This window comes from Scyliorhinus torazame, chromosome 7, assembly GCF_047496885.1.
Source record: "Scyliorhinus torazame isolate Kashiwa2021f chromosome 7, sScyTor2.1, whole genome shotgun sequence".
NCBI lineage: Eukaryota > Metazoa > Chordata > Chondrichthyes > Carcharhiniformes > Scyliorhinidae > Scyliorhinus > Scyliorhinus torazame.
This window is the reverse complement of record NC_092713.1, coordinates 94,675,348-94,696,216: the sequence shown is the minus strand read 5'-3', so window position 1 is coordinate 94,696,216 and position 20,869 is coordinate 94,675,348. Positions and strand designations below refer to the sequence as shown.

The 20,869-nt window shown below is 47.1% G+C and overlaps 1 protein-coding gene across 1 annotated transcript in view; it reads right to left on the bottom strand.

The window, feature by feature from the left end:
• Positions 1 to 20,869, bottom strand: part of LOC140427350 (uncharacterized) — a 98,957-nt gene that overhangs the window by 65,206 nt on the left and 12,882 nt on the right. Inside the window, exon 4 of the mRNA XM_072512900.1 lies at positions 7,806 to 7,903. Coding sequence (XP_072369001.1) covers positions 7,806 to 7,903 — 98 coding nt within the window. The remainder of the gene's footprint in view (positions 1 to 7,805; positions 7,904 to 20,869) is intronic.

Genomic DNA, 20,869 nt, shown 5'->3' with positions numbered 1-20,869 from the left:
TCTGAGGTGGGAGGGGAATTGGATCCGGATTTACCAAGACATTCATAACAACCTAGCCAAATGGCGGGCAGGGTTTAATAAGGCCAGGGCGCTGCTCTTTCGGAGCAAGGTCCGATTTGGGGTGTTGTACCCGGCCAAAATTTGGGTGACTTTCAAGGACCTGGAACATTACTTAATGACGCTGGAGGAGGCGGACAACTTTGTCAAGGAGCATGGGTTGAGGGAGGATTAATGTTGGAAATTTTTCTGTTTTATGACTTTAATGTATATATAAGTTTTCTGATTGATATGTTGTTTTTTTTCTTGCACAGGTTGGTTTTGTATTGGTTTGGGTCGATGAGGGAATGCTACAGAATTTTGGGTTGTGTGCTCCTGCTATAGCGAGGAGGTCGGGCTATGATGGGGCGGGGTGGGGGGCTGGGGAGGGACATATTGAAAGAGTAAGGCGGTGGAAGCAGAATGGGGGAGGGGCGGCTTGGGAGGGGTCCTTTGTGTGGATCTCCAGATGGGAGCCATCACGCTAGCAGGGAATGCTAGTAAATAGAAGTAATGTGGAAAGGGCTGCAACGGGTAGCCAGGGGAGTGGGAGGGGAGGGAGGAGGCTTGGGACATAGATTACTTTCTGGTTGGGTTTAGGAGAGAATGGAGGAGGTGGCCATTTTGGGTGGGCCAGGCTAGAGGGGTGCTGGATGGTTGGGCGAGAGCTGTGCTAGGTGGGGATGGTGGACTTTGGTAGGGAGGGGGGGGGGGGGGGGGGTTGTCAGTATCCCCCGGTGTGTAACGTGGAATGTGTGAGGTCTAAATGGTCCGGTTAAATGGTCTCGGGTGTTCATGTTCCTAACATGTTTGAGGGCAGATGTGGTTTTCCTTCAGGAGACACATCTGGAGGTGAAGAACCAAATGCGGTTAAGGAAGGAATGGGTGAGGCAAGCGTTCCATTCGGGGTTTGATTCTAAGTCAAGGGAGGTTGCAATCCTGTTCAGTAAAAAGGTGCCATTTGTAGTGGCCAAGGAGCTTCGGGAACCAAGGGGGAGAGTTTTGATGGTGAGCGAGGTCCTGGCGGGACGTCTTAGTTTTACTTAAATGCACCTAATTGGGACAACGCAGACTTTGTCAAGAAGCTGTTAACGTCCAGCCCAGACATGAATTCACATCAGCTGATAATGGGGACGATTTTAATTGTGTGCTGGACCCTGGGATGGATAATTGTAGCCCCAAGTCAATGGCCAGGTCGGGGATGGCAAAGGAGCTGGGGGTATTTATGGATCAGAATGGAGAGTATGGGCCCATGGAGGTTTAGGCATCTGGGAGAGAGGGAGTACTTTTTCTTCTCCCATTTTCATCGGGTATACTCCTGTATTGATTTTCTTTGTGGTGGGGAATTCAGTACTGTCAGAGGTCACGGGACGGAATTTGCAGGGATAGTGATTTCGGACCATGCGCTGCATTATGTGGACACGAGGTTCGAATCAGGCCGGGCAAAGAGACCAGGGTGGAGATTTGATTCAATGCTTCTGGCAGATAAAAACTTCTGAAAGAAAATTGCATTGGTGATTAAGAACGATGTGGAGCTTAATCAGAACAGGGCGGTTTCCTCCTTCACATTCTGGGAGGAATTGAAGGCATTGGTCCGGGGGGAGGTTATCTTATCAGGCCCACAGGAACAAAGGTGAGAGCGAGGAGAGGCAGAGGTTGGTGGATGCTACTGTAGAGGTGGATCGGAGGTACTCGGTGGCCCCGATTAAGGGAGCTGCTGGCTGAATGGGAGAAACTGCAGGGCAGTTTGACTGAGTGATGACAGTGAAGGAGGTGGGTCAGCTTTGCTGCTCAAGGGGGGTTCAGTATGAATATGGGGAGAAGGCTAGTGGGCAGCAAGCCTGTCAGTTGAGGTGGCAGGCAGCGGCACGGGCGTGGGTGAGGGAGGCAGGAGGTGGGTTGGTGATGATAACGGAAAAAATCATTGAGGCATTTAAGGCCTTGGCGGTTGTATAGATCTGAGCCCCAGGGAGAGGATGTGGAGATGGGGCATTGTTTAGACTGGTTGGTGTTTCCGGAGGTGGAGAATGGGAAGAGACAGGATTGGAGGCGCCATCTGGGTTGCAGGAGATAATGGAGTGTGTGGAATTAATGCAATCGAGGAAGGTTTTCAGGTAGAATTTACAAAGAGTTTTTGGCAGATTTGGCACCCCATCTCCTGGACATGTATAATGAATCATTGGCACAGGGGGAATTGCCTGGCACAATTGCACAAGCTTCTATTTCTTTGATCCCAAAGAAGAATAAGGACCCAACAGAGTGTGGGTCTTATAGGCCCATCTCCCTGTTGAATACAGATGTGAAGCTATTGGCTAAGGTGTTGGCGAGGCAATTGGAAGGATTTGCCGGATGTGGTCTTGGAGGACCAGACGGGTTTGTTAAGGGGCGGCAGTTGTCAAGAAACATCAGGAGGCTGTTGATGTGGTAATAACGCCGTCAAGGGGTAGAGCATTGGAGGTTATCATATCAATGGATGCAGAGAAAATCTTTGATCAGGTAGAATGTTCGAGATCGTGAGGAAGTTTGGGTTTGGACCGACATTTATTTCATGGGTGCAGTCGCTGTATGCATCTCCATGGCGAGTGTGTGGACGAACGTAACAAATTCAGGGTATTTTAGGTTGTATATGAGGACAAGGCAGGGATGCCCACTGTCCCCATTGTTGTTTGTGTTGGCTGTTGAGCCCTTGGCCATTGAGCTGCGGGCTTCAATAGAGTGGAAGGGCATTATAAGGAGAGTAGGGAACATAGGTTTGGGCAGCACGGTAGCATAGAGGTTAGCACAATTGCTTCACTGCTCCAGGGTTCCAGGTTCGATTCCCGGCTTGGGTCACTGCCTGTGCGGAATCTGCACGTTCTCCCTGTGTCTGCGTGGGTTTCCTCTGGGTGCTCTGGTTTCCTCCCACAATCCAAAGATGTGCAGGTTAGGTGGATTGGCCATGCTAAATTGCCCTTAGTGTCCAAAATTGCCCTTAGTATTGGGTGGGGTTACTGGGTTATGGGGATAGGGTGGATATGTGGGTCTGGGTAGGGTGCTCTTTCCAAGAGCCGGCGCAGACTCGATGGGCCGAATAACCTCCTTCTGTACTGTAAATTCTATGATGGGGTGTCACTGTAACTGGATGATTTATTGCTTACGATTCAAACCCACTGAAGTGCATGGGGAAAGCAATGGACCTACAGGGAGGTTCGGTGCATTTTCTGGATATAAACTGAACGTGATAAAAAGTGAGGTATTTCCAGTGAATGCCCAGGGGAGGCGTGCAAATCTGGGAGCCCTGACCTTTAAGCTGGCCAGGCTACAGGTTTGGTATCTGGGTAGTCACATGGCCCATGATTGGGCCACAATACATAAATGGAACCTGGCCCATTTGTTCAAGAGGCTCATTGGGATTTTAAGAGGTGGGGTGCCTGGTCTCTGTCCCTGGCGGGGAGGGTACAGACCATATAGATGAACACAAAAGGTTGCTGCCTAAGATAAAGATGCATGGCATTAAGGGTAAAGTAGTAGCATGGATAAAGGATTGGTTAATTAATAGAAAGCAAAGAGTGGGGATTAATGGGTGTTTCTCTGGTTGGCAATCGGTAGCTAGTGGTGTCCCTCAGGGATCAGTGTTGGGCCCACAACTGTTCACAATTTACATAGATAATTTGGAGTTGGAGGCCAAGTTTGCAGACGACACTAAGATGAGTGGTAAAGCAAAAAGTGCACAGGATACTGGAAGTCTGCAGAGGGATTTGGATAGGTTAAGTGAATGGGCTAGGGGTCTGGCAGATGGAATACAATGTTGACAAATGTGAGGTTATCCATTTTGGTAGGAATAATAGCAAAAGGGATTATTAATTAAATGCTAAAATATTAAAACATGCCGCTGTGCAGAGAGACCTGGGTGTGCTGGTGCATGAGTCGCAAAAAGTTGGTTTACAGGTGCAACAGGTGATTAGAAAGAGAAAGTCGCTTATTGTCACAAGTAGGCATCAATGAAGTTACTGTGAAAAGCCCCTAGTCACCACATTCCGACACCTGTTCGGGGATTGAACCGTGCTGCTGGCCTGCCTTGGTCTGCTTTCAAACCCAGCGATTTAGCCCTGTGCTAAACAGCCCGAAGGCAAATGGAATTTTGTCCTTCATTGCTAGAGGGATGGAATTTAAGACTAGTGAGCTTATGCTGCAATTGTATAAGGTGTTAGTGAGGCCACACCTGGAGTATTGTGTTCAGTTTTGGTCTCCTTACCTGAGAAAGGACGTACTGGCGCTGGAGGGTGTGCAGAGGAGATTCACTCGGTTAATCCCAGAGCTGAAGGGGTTGGATTATGAGGCAAAGTTGAGTAGACTGGGACTGTACTCGTTGGAATTTAGAAGGATGCGGGGGGGATCTTATAGAAACGTTAAAAATTATGAAGGGAATAGATAGGATAGATGCGAGCAGGTTGTTTCCACTGGCGGGTGAAAGCAGAACTAGGGGGCATAGCCTCAATTTAAGGGGAAGTAGATTTAGGACTGAGCTTAGGAGGAACTTCTTCACCCAAAGGGTTGTGAATCTATGGAATTCCTAGCCCAGTGATGCAGTTGAGGCTCCTTCGTTAAATGTTTTTAAGATAAAGATAGATAGTTTTTTGAAGAATAAAGGGATTAAGGGTTATCGTGTTCGGGCCAGAAAGTGGAGCTGAGTCCAAAAAAGATCAGCCATGATCTCATTGAATGGCGGAGCAGGCTCGAGGGGCCAGATGGCCTGCTCCTAGTTCTTATGTTCTTATGTTTTGCCGAGGTTTTTGTTTGTTTTTCAGTCATTTCCAATATCGCTTCCTAAGGCGTTTTTCTAGAAGGTGGATAAAGTAATTTGGGAATTTGTTTGGGCAGGCAAGACGCCTAGGATTTGGAAGTCCTTTTTGCAGAGAGGGTGGCAGGTGGGGGGGTTAGCACTCCCATGCTGTTGTACTATTATTAGGTGGCAAATGTGGAGAAGCTAAGATGCTGGTTGGGGGTCAGAATGGGAGCAGGTGGAGGAGGCCTCACGTGTGGGGTCAAGCTTGAGGACCCTTGTAGGCACACTAACATTCCCGTCGTGTGTCATCTCTCAAAATATAGAACCAGCTGAGGCAGAACTTTGGTAGACGAAGTATGTCAGTACTGGCCCCAATATGTTTTCACCAGGATGCGATGTACAGGAGTTGGTATAGGGAAGGGATAGGGCGGGTTAGGGACCTGTTTGTAAAGGGGAGTTTCGCGAAGCTAGAGGAATTGCAAAAAAGGTTTGAGTTGCCATGAGGGAATGAATTGAGATGTGTTCAGCTCCAGAATTTTGCACATAAGGAGCTGCCCTCGTTCTCTCAGCTGCCAAAGCATTCATTGTTGGATAAGTACCTAACTCAGGATGAACTGGGCGGGTGGGGGGAGAAGATTGGTGACATTTATAGGTAGTTTGTGGAGATGGAGAAGGTGCCAGTGCAGAAGATAAGGTGGAATTGCAGGGGTGGGGTGGGGGGGTGTTGAGCCTTGAGTGAAATTATGCATCTGATAAATTCAACCTCACCCTGTGCTAGGTTGAGCCTTATGCAGTTTATGGTAGTGCATAGGACTCATATGATTCAGGCCTGTATGAGTGCGTTTTTCCTGGAGTGGAGGATGTATGCGAGAGATGTAGGAGGGAGCCGGCGAATCACGCTCACATGTTTTGGACATGCACAAAGTTGGGGAGTTTCTGGGCAGTGGCTTTCGAGACACTGTCAGAAATAGTGGGGATGTGGATGTCGCACTGCCCTCTGGTGGCGATGTTTGGTGTTTCGAACCTACCGGAGCTGCTGTAGGGGTGGGGGCTGATGTCATGGCTTTCGCCTCACTGATTGCCCGACAGAAAATCTTACTGAGTTAGAGATCGGCAGTGCCGCTTGGAGGTTACCATTGATCAGAAGATGAACTGGACTAGCCATATTAATACTGTAGCTAAAAGCAAATTACTGCGGATGCTGGAATCTGAAACAAAAGAGAAAATGCTGGAAAATCTCAGGTCTGGCAGCATCTGTAGGGAGAGAAAAGAGCTAACGTTTCGAGTCCGATGGCTCTTCCCTGTGGCTAACAGGGAAGGTCAAAGGCTAGGAATCCTATGGCGAGTAATTCACCTCCTGACCCCCAAAGCCTGTCCACCATCTACAAGGCACACATCAGGAGTGTAATGGAATACTCTCTACTTTCCTGGATGGGTGCAGCTCCAACAACGCTCAAGAAACTTGACAACACCCAGGACAAAGCAGCTCGCTTGATTGCTACCTCTTCCTCATACATTCAAACCCTCCACCACTGATAAGCGGTGGCAGCTATGTGTACCATATACGGCAGTAACTCACCAAAGTTCCTTAGACAGCATCTTCCAAACCCATAACCACTGCCATCTAGAAGGACCTTTCAACACCTTTATTCTCATGGTGCTTTACAGGAGCATTAGAAAACTACATTTGACTTCATAGATTATCATAGAATCCCTACAGTGCAGAAAACTGCACCGGCCCTTGTTCCAATAGAGCACCCTACCTAGGCCCAATCCTCTGCTCCTATCCCCATAACCCCACCTACCTTTTAGGCAATATAAGCATGGCAATTCACCTAACCTGCATATCTTTGGACTGTGGGAGGAAACTGGAGCACCCGAGGAAGCCCACGCAGACACAGGGAGAAAGTGCAAACTCGACACAGTCACCCAAGGTCGAAAAACCTGGGTCGCTGGCGCTGTGAGGCAGCAGTGCTAACCGCTGTGCTACTGTGCCTCTCATCCTTATGTGTCACATAAGGAGTTAAACAGAAGGAGGAATGTGGGAGACTGCTTTGGGGCATTAGAATAGTCAAGCTAAAGGTAACAAAGGCACGACTGGTGGTTTCAACAGCAAATGGACTGAGGCAGGGATGAAGTCAGCTGATATTCCAGAGGCGAAAATTGGGGTTTTGGCGGTGGTGCGGATATGGGGTCGGAAACTCACCTCAGATTCAAATATGACACTGAGGTGGCAGCAAACAGTCTGGTTCGCCTCAGAAGGTTGCTTGGGATAGGGATGGAGTCTGTGGATAGGGAACAGATTTTGTAGAAGGTTTCAAAGACAATGGCTTCAGTCTTCCTAATTTTTAATTGGAGATGTTTTGTAAAATGCAAAATGTCAGGTAAACAGTCAGATCATTTATAGACATCAGAGTAGTCAAGAGAGGTGGTGGTGAGGTAGAGCTGGATATCATTAATAAAAAATAATCTTTATTAGGTCACAAGTTGGCCTACATTAACACTGCAATGAAGTGTGACGAAAATCCTGTAGTCGCCGCACTCCGGCACTTGTTCGGATACATGGAGGGAGAATTCAGATTGTCCAATTCACCTAACAAGCACGTCTTTCGGGACTTGTGGGGGGAAACCGGAGCACCCAGAGGAAACCCACGCAGACGCAGGGAGAACGTGAAGACTCCGCACAGACAGCGACCCAAGCCGGGAATTGAACCCGGGTCCCTTGTGCTGTGAAGCAACAGTGCTAACCACTATGCTACTGTGCCACCCAAATAGCACTATGGAAATTAATATCATTTTTGCATGACGTCATTGAATGTTAGTGTTTGGTTGAGAAAGATCCTTGGGGGACACCAGGGGTAACAGTATGAGAGTGAAAAGAATAATCATTGCAGGTGATACTCTGGCTATGAGTAGATATGTAAGAATGGAATCAGGCAGATGGCAGTGTTAATCCCCGGTAAATTCTTAGTCTTAGCAATACTCATCTGATATGAAGGATTACTTTTTTTATCTTCAATGTCAGAGAAAACTGTTAAAAAGTTATTGGCAGGTCTATAAAGGGCTTCGAAAGATGATGTTGTTAGTTCTGGCCCTGCAATCCTGAAAATAAGGAGAAAATTATGTTTCAAAAGTGTTCTTCCTTAAGACATTAGACATTCTGAAAAAATGTTAACAGGCTAGATATTCTTCCACTTCTCCAGACATGTGAACTGAAGACCATATGAAGCAGCAGGCTAAATATTAAAGCCAAGGCCAATATTACATGTACATATCATCCACACACACATATTCAGAGCACATCATAAATAGTCTGCTGATTTTTATGCTGTTTGGCCTGGAGGCTGTAATGACCATTGTTTCCCCACTGCTTGCCTGGCTGACATTGGCAAACTCCCCCCAGTTTCAGGTCTGAGGATCAAGTCTGGAGTCTTCCTGTTCAGGTAATACTGGCTACTAATTATTGTTTCTATCTGATTGACAAGACTCTACTCAAGGTACACTTACCCAGTGTGTCAATTGAAAACTGCATTCCTTTGTAATTGACTTATGTCGATAAATATATTTTTTAATTGATTTATGCACACTTAGAACATAGAACATAGAACATTACAGCGCAGTACAGGCCCTTCGGCCCTCGATGTTGCGCCGACCTGTGAAACCACGCTAAAGCCCATCTACATTATTCCCTTATCGTCCATATGTCTATCCAATGACCATTTGAATGCCCTTAGTGTTGGCGAGTCCACTACTGTTGCAGGCAGGGCATTCCACGCCCTTACTATTCTCTGAGTAAAGAACCTACCTCTGACATCTGTCTTATATGTATCTCCCCTCAATTTAAAGCTATGGCCCCTCGTGCCAGACATCACCATCCGAGGAAAAAGGCTCTCACTGTCCACCTTATCCAATCCTCTGATCATCTTGTATGCCTCAATTAAGTCACCTTTTAACGTTCTTCTCTCCAATGAAAACAGCCTCAAGTCCCTCAGCCTTTCCTCATAAGGTCTTCCCTCCATACCAGGCAACATTTTGGTAAATCTCCTCTGCACCCTTTCCAATGTTTCCACATCCTTCCTATAATGCGGCGACCAGAATTGCACGCAATACTCCAAATGCGGCCGCACCAGAGTTTTGTACAGCTGCAACATGACCACATGGCTCCGAAACTCAATCCCTCGACCAATAAAAGCTAACACACTGTACGCCTTCTTAACACCCTCTCAACCTGGGTGGCAACTTTCAGGGATCTATGTACATGGACACCGAGATCTCTGCTCATCCACACTGCCAAGAATATTACCATTAGCCCAGTACTCTGTCTTCCTGTTATTCCTTCCAAAATAAATCACCTCACACTTTTCTGCATTAAACTCCATTTGCCACCTCTCAACCCAGCGCTTCAGCTTATCTATGTCCCTCTGTAACTTGTAACATCCTTCCGCACTGTCCACAACTCCACCGACTTTAGTGTCATCTGCAAATTTACTCACCCATCCTTCTACGCCCTCCTCCAGGTCATTTATAAAAATGACAAACAGCAGTGGCCCCAAAACAGATCCTTGTGGTACACCACTAGTAACTGGACTCCATTCTGAACATTTCCCATCAACCACCACCCTTTGTCTTCTTCCAGCTAGCCAATTTCTGATCCCAACTGCCAAATCACTCTGAATCCCATGCCTCCGTATTTTCTGCAGTAGCCTACCTTGGGGAACCTTATCAAACGCTTTACTGAAATCCATATACACCACATCAACTGCTTTACCCTCATCCACCTGTTTGGTCACCTTCTCAAAGAACTCAATAAGGTTTGTGAGGCACGACCTACCCTTCACAAAGCCGTGTTGACTATCTCTAATCAAATGATTCCTTTCCAGATGATTATACATCCTATCTCTTATAAACCTTTCCAATAGTTTGCCCACAACAGAAGTAAGGCTCACTGGTCTATAGTTACCGGGGTTATCTCTACTCCCCTTCTTGAACAAGGGGACAACATTTGCTATCCTCCAGTCTTCTGGCACTATTCCTGTAAACAAAGATGACTTAAAGATCAAAGCCAAAGGCTCAGCAATCTCCTCCCTAGCTTCCCAGAGAATCCTAGGATAAATCCCATCCGGCCCAGGGGACTTATCTATTTTCACACTTTCCAGAATTGCCAACACCTCCTCCTTATGAACCTCAAGCCCTTCTAATCTAGTAGCCGGAATCTCGGTATTCTCCTTGACAACGTTGTCTTTTTCCTGTGTGAATACTGATGAAAAATATTCATTTAGCACCTCTCCTATCTCCTCAGACTCCAAGCACAACTTCCCACTTCTGTCCTTGACTGGCCCTACTCTTACCCTAGTCATTCGTTTATTCCTGGCATATCTATAGAAAGCTTTAGGGTTATCTTTGATCCTACCTGCCAAAGACTTCTCATGTCCCCTCCTGACTCCTCTTAGTTCTCTCTTTAAGTCCTTCCTAGCTAACTTGTAAGTCTTGAGCGCCCTAACTGAACCTTCATGTCTCATCTTTACATAAGCCTCCTTCTTCCTCTTGACAAGTGTTTTGACTGCTTTAGTAAACCACGGTTCCCTTGCTCGACCACTTCCTCCCTGCCTGACAGGTACATACATATCAAGGACACGCAGTAGCTGTTCCTTGAACAAGCTCCACATTTCCATCGTGCCTATCCCCTGCAGTTTTCCTCTCCATCCGATGCATCCTAAGTCATGCCTCATCGCATCATAATTGCCTTTCCCCCAGATATAACTCTTGCTCTGCGGTATATATCTATCCCTTTCCATCACTAAAGTAAACTTAATCGAATTGTGGTCACGATCACCAAAATGCTCACCTACCTCCAAATCTAACACCTGTCCTGGTTCATTACTCAGTACCAAATTCAATATGGCCTCGCCTCTCATTGGCCTATCTACATACTGTGTCAGGAAACCCTTCTGCACACATTGGACAAAAACAGACCCATCTAAAGTACTTGAACTATAGCGTTTCCAGTCAATATTTGGAAAGTTAAAGTCCCCCATAACAACTACCCTGTTGCTTTCGCTCCTATCCAGAAACATCTTTGCAATCCTTTCCTCTACATCTCTGGAACTTTTCAGAGGCCTATAGAAAACCCCTAACATGGTGACCTCTCCTTTCCTGTTTCTAACCTCAGCCCATACTACCTCAGTAGACGAGTCCTCATCAAACGTCCTTTCTGCCACCGTAATACTGTCCTTGACTAACAATGGCACCCCTCCCCCTCTTTTACCACCTTCTCTGAGCTTACTGAAATATCTAAATCCCGGCACCTTCAACAACCATTCCTGTCCCTGCTCTATCCATGTCTCCGAAATGGCCACAACATCGAAGTCCCAGGTACCAACCCAGGCCGCAAGTTCACCCACCTTATTCCGGATGCTCCTGGCATTGAAGAAGACACACTTTAAACGACCTTCCTGCCTGCCGGTGCATTCTTGCAACTTTGAAACCTTACCCATGACCTCACTACTCTCAACCTCCTGTATACTGGAGCTACAATTCAGGTTCCCAAGCCCTGCTGAACTAGTTTAAACCCTCCAGAAGAGCATTAGCAAATTTCCCCCCCAGGATATTGGTACCCCTCTGGTCCAGGTGTAGACCATCCCGTTTGTAGAGGTCCCACCAACCCCAGAATGAGCCCCAATTATCCAGAAATCTGAAACCCTTCCTCCTGCACCATCCCTGTAGCCACATGTTCAACTCCTCTCTCTCCCTATTCTTCATCTCGCTATCACGTGGCACGGGTAACAACCAGAGATAATAACTCTGTTTGTCCTAGGTCTAAGTTTCCACCCTAGCTCCCTGAATTCCTGCCTTACATCCCTATCCCTTTTCCTACCTATGTCGACTAGCAGTTTCTAATTGTAGGGTTGTTTTTTTTAGAAAATATTTTATTAAGGCATTTATAATTTTAACGCTTCTAAACAGAAAGAGCCAACAAACACAAAAAAAAACACAGTAACATAGCCATCTCCCCACCAAGCATAGACCCTAACTATCATGGTCCATTTAGCTACTCCATCTCACGGTTCCCCCTTCATTGGATTACCTACCCTTATTCGTCACTTCGATGCCTTTCCCCTTTCCCACCCGTCACCATACACCCCCCCCCCCCCCCCCCCCCCCCCGTTGCTGACAAACTAATTTTCCTTGAAGAAGTCGATGAACGGCTGCCATCTCCAAGCGAACCCCTGTAACGAACCCCTTAAGGCAAATTCGATTTTCTCCAACCTGAGAAACTCCACCATGTCGCTGACCCAAACCCCCGACTTCGGGGGCTCCGAGTCACTTTATCCCAGCAGAATCCGTCTCCCGGTCACCAGGGAAGCAAAGGCCAAAACGTAGGCCTCTCTCCCCCCCCCCCCCCCCCCAACCCCCCGGGCTCCCGAATCTTCCGACACTCCGAATATCGCCACCTCTGGACTCGGAGTCACCCTTCCTTGCAGGACCTCAGACATGACGTCCACAAATCCCTGCCAAAATCCCCTCAACCTCGGACAGGCTCAGAACATATGTACATGATGTGCAGGACCCCTCCACACCTATCCTCCACCTCCTCAAAAAACCTGTTCATCCGGGCCACAGCCATATGAGCCCTATGGGCCACCTTAAATTGGATCAGGCTGAGCCTGGCACACGACGAAGATGCATTGAATCTCCTCAGGGCCTCTTCCCATAAACCAATTTCCAACTCCCCTTCCAACTCTTTCTTCCACTTCCTCATCACCTCCCCTATTGAAACCCCTTCCATCTCCATCAGTTCCTTATATATTTCTGAGACCCTCCCCTCCCCAGCCCCTGTTTTTGACATCACCTTATCCTGTAGCCCCCTTAGTGGGAGGTGCGGGAAGCCCGGGACCTGTCTCCAAACAAAGTCCCGCATTTGCAAGTACCGGCACCCATTCCCACAAGGCAACTCAAACTCCTCCTCTAGCTCCTCCAAACTCGGAAAGGCCCCTCAATAAAAAGATCACCGAATCTCTCGATCCTTGCTCGCTGCCACCTACTAAAGCCCCCGTCCAGCCCCCCGGGGGCGAACCGGTGGTTGTCACAGATTGGTGACCACAGCGACAACCCCTCCAGTCCCATGTGCTGCCTCCATTGTCCCCACCTCAGGGCTGCCACTACCACCAGGCTTGTGGAGTACCGAGCCGGCGAGAATGGCAGGGGTGCCGTTAACAAAGCCTGCAGGCTCATGCCCTTGCAAGATGTAGGGTTATATTTAAACCCAATAATAATCATATGGCTCTTGTGTGATGTCAGAAAAAACTGTTTCACACAATGGCTGGTTCGGGTCTGGAATGTTTTGCCTGGAAGTGTGGTGGAGGCAGGTTCAACTTAAGCATTCAAAAGGGCATTAGGTGATTACTTGAATAGATACAATATGCAGGGGAATGGGGAAAAGGCAGGCAAATGGAAATAAGCCGTAATGCTCGTTGAAGAGCCGGTGCAGGCATTATGGGCAACAATGGCTTCCTTCTGCGCCATAACAATTCTGTGATTTATAAACACTCTTGCTATAATTGACAGCTCCTCACCACATGGAAAGGAATTAAGTGCTTTCATTTCCTCCTTTTATCAGCAGAAAGTACTTAACTCCTTTTGATATGGTGAGGAGCTGTCAGTCATAACAAGAGCTATAAACATTGTGGTTAACATCAAACAGGGCAATTGAGAATCAGTCAAGTGTGCAAGGAAAGTTAAATGAACAAACCCCAAAGCAGACTATGTCTGGACAAATAAAACTGTCAATCACTGGCTAGTGAAATGTATTGCTCTGTGAAATTGAATGGAAGATTTGCATTTCAAAGACTGTCACAGGATATGAAGCCCTTTGAAGGAAGCACTTGTAACAGCTGATGCGTGAAACGCTTTTGTTTGTGGCAGCAGATATTAGGGAAGGGTAAGTGAAAATGCAGTGCATCTTATCTCTACTGCCTGGACTGCTCTTCAGCTTTCAGACAGGGGTGACGGAAGGGGTTCACTGATTGGGGAACCAATGAGGGGTCTGGTGAGGGGGTCTGTGTGGGTTGATGGGGGTCAGATCACCCTCATGCATGCATGCTGGGGGGGGGGGGTGACAGATTATTCCCAAGTTGGTGGAGAAGATGCCTCTACTTGTCAGGGGGCAGTCAAGATTTGCATTGTGAGGAGGGAGGGAGGCCTTCCAATGGACTTTAGGGGGGCACCTCAGTTGTGCTCTGACTCCCTTGACCCACCCCGGGGTCTGTTGCGCCTGGGAAAACTTGCACTAAACCCTGTTGTGGGGTCGGAGCATAACTGGGGGATGGAGATTCAGGTTTTGAGCTGTCAATGACATTAATATTGATTTAAATGCTTGATTTGCATCCTCCCTCCAACACAGAGCAGGTAGCACACTGAGGATGCCAACGGGAGATCGGAGTATCGCAACTGCATCAAACCTGTTTTCCCCTTAACACCCAATTCTCCGTCTGATCATGAATCCCGATCGGAGCAGCATTGAATGGAGAAGTCACCCCCCAGATCTTTGGAAGATACTGGAATCTATTAATAAGGAAATCTCATCAATACACTTAGAACAAGTCAACATGGTTTTATTAAAGGGAAATCCTGTTTGACAAATTTATTAAAGTTATTTGAGGATGTAACTAGTAGGGTAGATAAAGGGGAACAAGTAGATGTAATATACCTTGGCCAGAATTTAACATTCCTCGGGCAGACGTGCACCCCACATGAAAGCACATGAAATCACTCAAGAAAGCATCAGGCAAGCGAACCAATGTTATCATGCACTCGCGCAATATTTCAGTTGGTGGGCATGTCCAAGCGTCATTAACGTGCTGCCACCCCTGCCATTTCCACATTTGCATGGTGGTGATAATGAAATATTAGCCAGAGGAATCATTCCTCCCATCAGTGAAAGAACAAAGAACAGTGCAGCACAGGAACAGGCCCTTCGGCCCTCCAAGCCTGCGCCGATCATGATGCCTGTCTAAAATGTGTCTTCTGCACTTCCGGGATGATGGACATCGTGCGACAATCACCAGGTAGGATGTTCCCTTCCAGTTGGGGAACACTTCAGCAATCAAGGGCATTCAGCCTCTGATCTTCGGGTAAGCATTCTCCAAAGCGGCCTTCAGCCTGTACGACAACGCAGAATCGCCGAGCAGAAACTGAGTTCCGCTTGCGTGAGTATGGCCTCAACCGGGACCTTGGATTCATGTATCACTACATTTAATCCCCCACCATCTGGCCTGGGCTTGTGAAAACCTACCAACTGTCCTGGGGCTTGAGACAATTCACGCCTCTTTAACCCGTGATTATCCCTCTCTCCAGTCGCTCCGTTTGGACCTGTAAAGACTTAATTACCTGCAAAGACTCGCATTCAAAGTATCGTCTTGCATCATTGAATTTGTCTTTATATTTTGTGTTTGTGTAACCTACCTCTTCACTCACCTGATGAAAGAGCTGCGCTCCGAAAGCTAGTGATTCCAAATAAACCTGTTGGACTTTAACCTGGTGTTGTAAGGCTTCTTACTGTGCCCACCCCAGTCCAAAGCCGGCACCTCCACATCATTACTGGCCTTATTCACTAGATCCCCCTCTAGTAAGACTAGAAATGTCAGCAGATGCAAAATGGGCTGAAAGCTTAGCAGAAACAAGCTTTTCTCCCAAGGTCCAAATCTGATCATTGAGGTCCTTATTTTACTCCATTTTTCCAAAAGTACGTCAGGACGGGTGTCAAAATGGGCCAAATAGCTTCCCCATAAAATTAGTTCGATTATTTATGTAAGAACTATTTTATTCACTTATACAAAATCCACGTGGTTATCTCGCCATCTGAAGTTAAATATGTGCATTCTGTTCATTATCACTTAAGGAAGATGTTTTTGTCCTTGACTTATAGGAAGCAGGATGTGTATATTTAAAGCAGTTCCTGTTTATCTCTGCTGTGGTTAAAAATAAAAGATGTTCCCAATTGATTTGTTAACACTAGTAAGTGCATAACATTGTATTAAGTTACAGGATTTGCCACCGACTACAGTCAGGTCAAATCAATTTGGTGATTTGGGGCATCAAAGAGATGTTCAGCCTTTATTTGCCCAGGGCCTAACCTCCGTTTCAGGCCTGGGTCCTGGGTGCCTCTTTTGATGCCAATCTTATTGTGGAACAAGGAGCATTTTTGGCTCATAATATATGTGCACTTGCTGTCATATACTCAATGCTTCTAACTCATGTTATGCTGCTAAAACAGCATATAGGCCAAGACCTATTTGAGAGCTGTTCTGTATGTGGTGGTGAATGTCATTCTCGTATTCTCCGGTATCTGTTCCTTTCCAGTTACTGGTGATGACATTTGCCACATCAGTCAGACATTGATTTATAACGCAAGAAGTAGGTCACTGACATGTGTTAACTATAAGTCATTTGGAGCATTATTGCCGCAGAGTTAGAAGGTCATGAAGTCTCACTTGAGACTGCACTGTCAGAGGAGCCGTCTTTTGGATAAAATGTTGAAGGTAAATGTAAAAGATCCCATGGCACTATTCCAAAGAATAGCAGCAGAGTTCTTGGTGTCCTGCCCAATATTTCTACCACATCACCAAAACATATTAACTGCTCAGTATCACACTGTGGCTTGTGGGACCTCGGTGTGCCCTTAATAGCTGCCCTATTTCCTATATTGCAACATAGGCTACAATTGAAAAGTACTCTGTTTGATGTAAAGCACTTTCGAATGTCCTGAAGTCATGGGAGCATCTTTCATTTCAGTGTTCCAATGGAAGCAATAGAAAATGTAAGATCTAAAATAAACTTTTTAAAAAAGGAAATAAATATTTGAAAAATAAATTCAAGTCACGTACTGTAGAAATCACAGAAGAGTATGGTTCTTTCAGAGACTCAGTGCAGGGTAATGGATCAGTTTCCTCAAGTATTATGGGGTGGGTTTTGGTATTGTTCTACTGTAGGCCATACTGTACAGCATAAAATCGATCTTGGTCTATATGGTGCCCACATACAAATTTACCACCATTACCCTCATTATTTAAACAATCCCAACCGCAGTGGGATCTGTAGGTAAAGCTGTGAGCAGAGGTTTTACTCCACCAGACTTCTAGTCGCAAAATGGTGTCACAAGATTTGTAACCTTATCTGCACAGATCACCCTACAATGTAAGGTGCAAAAATATAATGAAGCCATAAAGTATCTTGTCCCAAGTGGGGAATAAAATTGAGAACCAGATCAGGTCTTGTACTTACTCTGCAGCCAGTGGAGGTAAAAATCAGAACAAAGACATGTTACGAAGACATGAGTAAATGAATAAGGAACAGGGGTAGACCATTCGGTCCCTCAAGCCCTCAAGATCTTGTCGGTTCTGATTGTGGCCCCAACACCGCTTTCCTACCTGCCGCCTATACCCTTCAACTCACTTGTTAGTTGAGAATCTACCTTCCTCTTAAAAATATTCAATGACCCGTTCTCTGTGGAAGAGAGCTCCACAGATTCAACATGGTTTTGTGAAAGAGACATCATGCTTAACCAATTTATTGGAATTCTTTGAAGGGGTCACATGTGCTGTGAATTAAGGGGAGTGGATGTACTGTACTTAGATTTACAGAAGGCAATTGATAAGGTGCCACATGAAAGGTTATTTCGAAAAATAAGAGCTCATGGTGTAGGGGGCAATATATTGGCATGGATTACAGATTAGCTGGCTAACAAGAAACAGAAAGATGGCATAAATAGGTATTTTTTTAGTTTACAGGATCATTACTGGGGCATCAACTCTTTACAATTTATATAAATTACTTGGATGGGATGAAGGGACGAAAGGTATGATTGCTAGATTTTCTGATGACACACAGATAGGAAGAATGTAAATTTTGAAGAGGATGTGCAAGGCTACACAAGCATGTAGATGGATTAAATGAGTGGGCAACAATCTGGCAAATGGAGTATAAAGTGGGCAAATGTGAAATGTTGGCAGGGAGACTAAAAAAGCTTATTATTATCTAAATGGTGAGACATTGCAGAGCTCTGAGGTGCAGAGGGATCTGGGTGTTCTAGTGTGTGAATGACTAAAGGCTGGTATACAGGCACAGCAAGTAATTAGGAAAACTAATAGAATGTTATAGTTTATCAAAAGAGGAATTGGTTATAAAAGTAGGTAGATTATGCTTCAGTTGTACAGGGTATTGGTGAGACCACTTCTGGGGTATTGTGTACAGAATTGGTCAACTTATTTTAGGACAGATGTAAATACGTTAGAAGCAGTTCAGAGAAATGTACTAAACTAATATCAGGAATGGGTGGGTTGTCTTATGAGGAAAGGTTGGAGATGTTATGCGCGCGATTCTCGTTACTCTTTCACTCAAGTGAAACGAGGCCGGTGAATAGAGGGAGAGGCCAAAAACGAGAACCACGCCAGGCAGTTTGTGATGCAACCACCCCGCTTCCGTAGGCGAAATCGGGATCTTGCCGTAGTGAGGCGAAAAACCAATTATCACATTTAAGCCCAATTTCCATACAATTAATGGAGGCCACCCCATATCCAATGGCCTTTTGTCATTCAGCGGCCTCCCAGCAGGTGGTCATGCTGGCGCCGATTGGTATTCCTTTTTAAAAACATCAACCTGGCGGAACGGTTTCTTTGGGAGCCGAGGAGGGGAGTAGCCATCTTTGCTCACAGGCAAAGAACCCGGGGGCTCTGGAATTGACATCCCAGTGCTCGGTGGGGGGTGAGGGACCCTCGGCTGGAGAGGTGGGCCGTCATGGGAGGGTGGGGGGGGGGTGTTGGGGGGCTGCCGGCGGGCAACCGCTCGCATTACCACCATGCCAACCTCTGGATCATGTGTACCCATTCCGGCGGCAACCCTTGACCCTGCCCATCTGCCCCAATGATCACCCATAACCCCACCGACTGCTGAGGCCTCTGAACCTGCGGCTGAAGGCTATTGCTGATAGGGAATTGGCAATCGTGGTTAAGTGAGCACTTCACACATGCCAAGTGGATTCCCGTGGGTGGCCGGGCCATGAAGCATGTGAAAGTCATTGCCTAGCATCCCAATCACACCTTGATGCCTGAACACTGTGGGAGGCAAGACCACACACACAGCAGCCAACATCCAAACACCCGGGGATGGGACACAGCTTTGGGGACAAGTCCAAGGCTGGAGGGTGGGTGAGTGCATTCCCATCTGAGAGTGGGACATGTGTCACCCGCAGAACCTCATCAAGATCGGCCTGGTGCTGGGTGACATTCCCCAGTGAGTCGGACATTCTGCAGAGACCCTCAGCCATGGCCGTCACTGACTGCGCGATACCTTGGACACCTTGGACACCTTCACTTATGGTGCCGACATCGTGCACCAGGCTTTCCACTGCGATCACCACCCTAACAGTGTTGGCCTCGGTGCCATGCATTGCCAGCGCCATCTCCTATGCCCTTAGCCTCTGGGACTACTCCAAGCGGCTATGGATCTGCTGACATCTCTCTCGTGGCTACTCACTCGTGCTGCCCAGTGCATGTCATTGACCTTCTTACGGCACTGGAGGCCAGTACTCCTGGTAGCACTCCACGAGCTGACAGCTGCTACCATCTCATCCCAAGCAGCACTGGCTGCCTGGTTGCTGATTCTCCGGGACCCTCGGGGGAACACAACATCCCTCCTGGCCTCCATGGCCTCTAACAGCCTCCCCAGGTCAGCACCCCTAAGTCTTGGTGCCTCCTCGGCGCCATTGTTGAAAGCTGGCTGGTGTTGGCTAAGGAAGTGCAGCTTAAATGCTGCTCGACCTTGTTAGCGGGGCCTGGCGAGCAGGGTCCCAGCGAATCAGCTGGCGAGCCTTCATTTGTGATGAGAAACCCAGGAGGCCTCATTTAGTGGACCAATTATCGTTGCCAACCTCGCTAGGCCGACCGCCGGGAAGCGCGCGGCAATTTCCGCTCGCTACCACACTTAGACATTTTTCCGGAGAATCGTGCCCTATGTTTGTATCCGCTAGAGTTTAGAAGGATAAGAAGTGACTTGATCGAATCCTTTAAGATCCTAAGGGGTATTGACAGGGTGAGATGGTTCCTCTTGCTGGAGAATCTAGAACTGGGGTCACTGTTTAAAAATAAGTGGTCACTCATTTAAGACGGATAAGGAGAATATTTCTCTCTCAGAGGGTCTTGAGTCTCTGGGACTCTCTTCCTCAAAAGGCAACAGAAGCAGAGTCTTTGAATATGTTTAAGGCAGAGCTAGAAAGATTCTTGATTAACAAGAGGTGAAAGGTTATCGGCTGTAGGCAGGAAGTTACAATCAGATCAGCCATAATCTTATTGAATGGTGGAGCAGGGTTGAGGGCCTGAGTGGCCTACCCCAGCTCCTAATTCGCATGTCCATATCCTCTGAGAGATTCCTCTGATTCACCTTAAACGGGAGACCCCTTGGCCAGGGTATTCCTCTCCTGTACATGTCAGATAGGTTCAGTGATGGGAGTGTAAAATATCATGAGATGGCCAAAGTTATGTTTCACAATAATGTAAAAGCAGGAGGCGATTGTTCCCTCCCCCCCCCCCCCCCCCCGCCCCCACCGTGAATGGCGGACTTTCTCAACATTGGAAGTTCAGAGTAATAAATTATCACATCATTATAGTTGTAGTTGGACCGTGCCGTATCACCTGTCCCTCGTGGAAATTTCTTTTCAGAAAAACACCTTTGACCGCAAGGCAATGAAGCAGTGGTCTGCACGTAATGTCCTCGAGGCCCTTAGGGAAAAGGAGACTGTGGAGGATGTTGGATGGTTCCCTGAGCAGACTGTCAGAGTCATCTGGCAGAACGTCTCATCACCCGAACTGTCAAACAAGCACCAAGACCTAGCTTGGCTGGTGGTGAGAAGGACCATCCCCGTCAGATCCTTCATGTACACCCGAAGTCTCAGCGCCGTCGCATGCTGCCCTCGGAGTGGCTGCGGGGGAGATGAGACAGTCGGCCACCTCCTTGTGGAAGGTGCCTTTGCAAAGAAGGTCTGGAGAGAGATGCAGCGGTATTTGTCAAGGTTTATGC